At 37.0% G+C, this 5,000-nt stretch overlaps 1 protein-coding gene across 2 annotated transcripts in view; it reads left to right on the plus strand.

Annotated features, from left to right (window-relative positions):
* Positions 1-5,000, plus strand: part of fbn1 (fibrillin 1) — an 80,969-nt gene that overhangs the window by 32,082 nt on the left and 43,887 nt on the right. For both annotated transcript variants that reach the window (XM_079620190.1, XM_079620189.1), the window contains 5 exons: positions 1,733-1,885; positions 2,368-2,421; positions 3,597-3,722; positions 3,811-3,936; positions 4,891-5,000. The exon at positions 4,891-5,000 is cut by the window's right edge and continues 10 nt beyond it. In XM_079620190.1, the coding sequence (XP_079476316.1) occupies positions 1,733-1,885; positions 2,368-2,421; positions 3,597-3,722; positions 3,811-3,936; positions 4,891-5,000 (569 nt within the window). The remainder of the gene's footprint in view (positions 1-1,732; positions 1,886-2,367; positions 2,422-3,596; positions 3,723-3,810; positions 3,937-4,890) is intronic.

Here is a 5,000-nt window from a genome sequence, read left to right on the forward strand (position 1 = left end):
CAAACAAGTGTATTCTGTGACAAAGATTGCTTTAGTAACTCAGTAGCCTATGTTTGAATAATGTTTAAATGGTGTAATATTTGTGAATTTGATTATGTACTTATCCATTCTCTTGTGAGTGGCGTCAGGATTACTCTCTGGTGCTGTGCACTCGCCGCGAGACTCCGCCCACACACTGCTATGATTGGCTGTGGGTTTTGATTGATTTTGACTAGTGATGCTCCGATTGATCGGCCGCCGATCATAAAAATAGCTTGATCGGCGAAGGCCAAAAGCGCCGATCAGAAAAGCCGATCACGTGACGTAAATTACTCGCGCAACTTTTTTCCACCTGCATGCGCGGCGCACGGTCACACAACAGCAGACCAGAGCTTGTGAGTGGCAACATAGTGATATTACCGGTACATGCGCTTCATGAGGCACACGCGCGCGGTCTCTTGCTCTCTCTTCTTTGTCGTTGTGGAGAGCGCAGTGCATGGTTGCATAGCAACGACAGACGCCACGGGAAAATCGGACCGAATTTTACTATTAATAATAAAAGATAAGATAATGTGCATTGTAAATGCCAGTCATTTATCTTTTTTTGACTCATTCTTTTTATAAAAAAATCTATTTAAAGGCTGAAATATGAGGTTTATCTTTTTATAAAACCTTTTTTGTCAAAACTTTATTTGCACTTGTACATGTTAGTAGATAACATGTTGCAAGACACTCTCTTAAAATCTAGCCATAATTTATGTTATTATTTTAATGCTTATGTAAACAAAAAGTGCATATTGATGCTAATTGTATTTGTTATTTGCTGGTTAATGTGTCGTGTAGGTCTTAAATTTCAATCTTTATGATCTTAAAATGTCTTAAATTTGACTTTCAAAAGGTCTTTCATGAATTTTTGTCTGATTAACAACCTACTGGTTTTGGGGTGTTTTGCATAATTGGTTGTTCCAGAAAAAAATAGTTATTGCCACCTCATAGTTACCGGTAGTTTCATTTCTACAAATGGTGCAGACTCTGCTAGATTATAGATAAAAGATTCCCATTCCTCAGCCATTCTGTGATCGGCAGTGATCGGCAATCGGCAGATCATGATTTTGGTGATCGGTAATCGGTGATCGGCCCCAAAAATGCTGATCGGAGCATCTCTAATTTTGACGCATCTCGAAGTCACGTCTAGTCACAGACTGAAACGCCTCCATTGTAGTCTCGAGTTTCTTCCGGGAACGAACACGTCACAATATTCCTCATTATAATAATTAATGCGCAGAATAAAGGGGCGGGGCCTGGTTGAGTTAGTTAGTAGTGTGTTAAACTGGCGGTTATGGTAAGGGGCGGGAGATTTCTCAAACACACTCGAAGCACTCGACCAATCACAACACACTGCTCCAGCCGACCAATCAGAGCACAGTGTGCTTTTCAGAAGGAGGGGCTTCATAGAGACAGGAAGTAAACAGAGCGTGACTGACAGACTGGGAAGAGAGGAGCCGCAATAATGGAGAATATGAGGATAATAATTAACATTCAAGCAGGAAAACCTGTTCTAGTCGAGCCTGAAAACTACAGCAAGACTTTATATGGCTTTTTTAAGAGTTTTGCTTATTTTTCTTGGTGTTCTGAAGTAATTTAGTCAATCGCTGTTTATCACGGCATGTTGTTGTTGTTGTAATGAGCATGTGTCCCGTCTCTGGACGGAGCTCTTGATGACTGTGATGAGGAAGGGTTTGTTCTCCTGCAGACACACACATGCGCAGCACGTGTTACGGAGGGTATAAACGCGGTCAGTGTGTGCGACCGTTCTTCGGCGCCGTGACCAAATCTGAATGTTGCTGCGCCAATGTGGAGTACGCCTTCGGAGAGCCGTGCCAGCCGTGCCCACCGCTCAACTCAGGTACACACACACACACACACACACACACACACACACACACACTCACTCACTCACTCACTCACTACCCATCACACAAAACTTTCTGTATTTTTTAATTAATCAATTTTCCTTGTGAGGCCCAGCAAAAAGTCTCACAAAGTAGGGAATCTCAAGTTTTACTATCCTTGTGGGGACATTTGGTACTCAAAAGTATAGCTAAACATGCACACACACACACACACACACACACGCACAGATGTAGCGTGACTCTGCAGTCCCCAACAGCAGCTCTGACACATCACTCCTCGCCCTGGATTCGATGACATCGTGGATGACATCAGCTCCTTTAGAGGTTCAACATATGTCTGAGATTGAAGCCTGCTGAGTGTGTTTGTGTGACTCAAGCCTTACACACACACACACACACACACACACACTGCAGACGTGTTTAGAGTTCTCTGGCATCTTAAAGCACATTGTTAAACTGTGTGTTTATGTTCCAGCGGAGTTTTCGGCTCTGTGCAGTCACGGCCCAGGAACTACGACTGATGGCAGAGGTACGGCCAACACACACACACACACACACACACACACACACACACACACACACACACACACACACACACACACACACACACACACACACACACACACACACACACACACACAGACACAGAAAAAGGTTTACATAAATAATAATGATTTATGTAACTAATATGACGTATTGAACAGTTAAATAAATATATATAAAAAATAAAAAATTAAGTATTATAATAATGTATGTATCCAATTATATATATTTATGAATTACAAATAATTAAAATGATCAAATAATATAATAATTTAAAAATACATATATATATATAGCCCATATTTCTTCTAAAAATGTTAAGTAAAAAAGCTAAATAATTAATTATAATTTAGATAACTAATATTAATTATTAAACCATTCATTAATAATAATTATAAATAATATAATATAATACAATTACTGTATCCAATTATATATGTGTGAACTAATAGGCTACTTATTATAAATGTATAAATAAATAATATAATAAAAATGTATGTATTCAATTTTATATATATTTTATATATATATGAATAATATAATTATATATATATAGCCCATATTTCACCCAAAAATCTAAATAAATAATGAGATTTTTCATAACTGTATTAATTATTAAACAGTTAATTATTAATGTAAATAACTAAATAATGTAATATAATAACATTAATGTATCAGATTTTATATATATATATATATAAAAATATAAGAATAATACTATTATATGTATAGCCTATATTTCACCTAAAAAATCCAAAGAAAAAAAATCTGAATAAATGATAATAATTTAGATAAATAATATGAATTATTAAACAGTTGATTAATAATATATTTTGTTAATGCAATTATATATATATAAAAATATGAATAAATGTATGTATGTTATGCATATGTATGTTTACTTGCAAGTTGATCAAAACAAATAATTACTGTAATGAGCTCATTGTTTCTGCCTAAAATGAATACATGATGTAAATATAACGGCATGATTTGTATTATCTTAGAACTGTACATTTCTGACAAATGGGCATTAATTAAAGATAACAGATCACTCTACATTGTAATGTAGAAACATGCATTTTCTTTAAAGCTGCTTTGAAACAATGTGTATTGTCAGAACACACATGTAAATGTCTCTCTCTCTCTCTCTCTCTCTGTCAGATATAAACGAGTGTGCGCTGGATCCTGACATCTGTCAGAACGGCGTGTGTGAGAACATGCTCAGGACATACAAGTGCAACTGTAATCTGGGCTTCGAGGTGGACATCAGCGGGAAGACTTGCGTGGGTCAGTATCTCTGCAGGCTTTAGCAGCGGAGACACAAGACGCCTGCGTCACCGCTGCGTGTGTGTGTGTGTGTGTGTGTGTGTTTCAGACGTGGACGAGTGCATCATGAACGCACACCTGTGTGAGAACGGCCTGTGCAGGAACACACCGGGCAGCTTCACGTGTCACTGCCCGAAGGGCTTCACTTTCCATCCCGAGACAGAGGTGTGTGAAGGTGGGTCACGTCACTAACTCACACACAGCAGCTGATGAGATCAATCTCCATATAATACATTCACTGCATCCAATTTTATATATATATTTATATATATACATATATGACAAACCCAGTCTGGAGCCGCACGGGTATATCTGTGGCAATAGCAACTATACACTGTACGGGTCACAATTATCCATTTTTCTTTTATGCCAAAAATCATGAGGATATTAAGATCATGTTCATGAAGATATTTAGTAAATGTCCTACCGTAAATATATAAAACATGTATTTTTGTGAGTGAGTGCAGCACAATCGTGAACATAAATGCACAACTTTAAAGGAGATTTTCTCAATGTTTACATTTTTTTGCTCCTCAGATTCCAGATTTTCAATAGTTGTGTCTCGACCAAATATTGTCCTATCCTAACAAACCACACATCAATGGAGAGATTATTAATTCATATGATGTATACATCCCAATTTAAAAAAAAAAAATACCCATGTGACTGCATTTGCGGTCCAGGGTCACATATATATGTGAATAATACCATTATATATAGCCCATATTTCACCCCCCAAAAAATAAAAAATCTGAATGAATAATAATAATTTAGAAAACTAATATGAATTATTAAACAGTTGGTTAAAATGCAATTATATAAATAAATATAATTATGATAAATAGTGAGAAACAGAACTGTATTATTCTGTTCGTGCATATATGAAAAAGCTGAAATAGAATAAAATAAAAATATGAGTTGAAAAACTGAAACTAAACTAAAATTAGAAATGTTTAATTGGCAATTAAGTTCATTAAGTGAAAACAAGAACTATATTTTTGCTGTGCTTTATTTCTCATATGAATCATTGGAGTGTAAATGATGCTGAAATGTGGCAGTTTTTCGTCCTGCAGTGCTGTTTAGATGCTGTTAATGCTGTGTGTGTGTGTGTGTGTCTGTGTGTGTTCAGACGTCGACGAGTGTTCGACCAACCCGTGTGTGAACGGCGAGTGTAAGAACAGCCCCGGGTCGTTCGCCTGCCTGTGCTCAACTGGAAGCTCCCTGGACAGCTCAGGAACG

The sequence above is a fragment of the Phoxinus phoxinus genome (assembly GCF_949152265.1).
Source record: "Phoxinus phoxinus genome assembly, chromosome: 8".
Taxonomy (NCBI): Eukaryota; Metazoa; Chordata; class Actinopteri; order Cypriniformes; family Leuciscidae; genus Phoxinus; species Phoxinus phoxinus.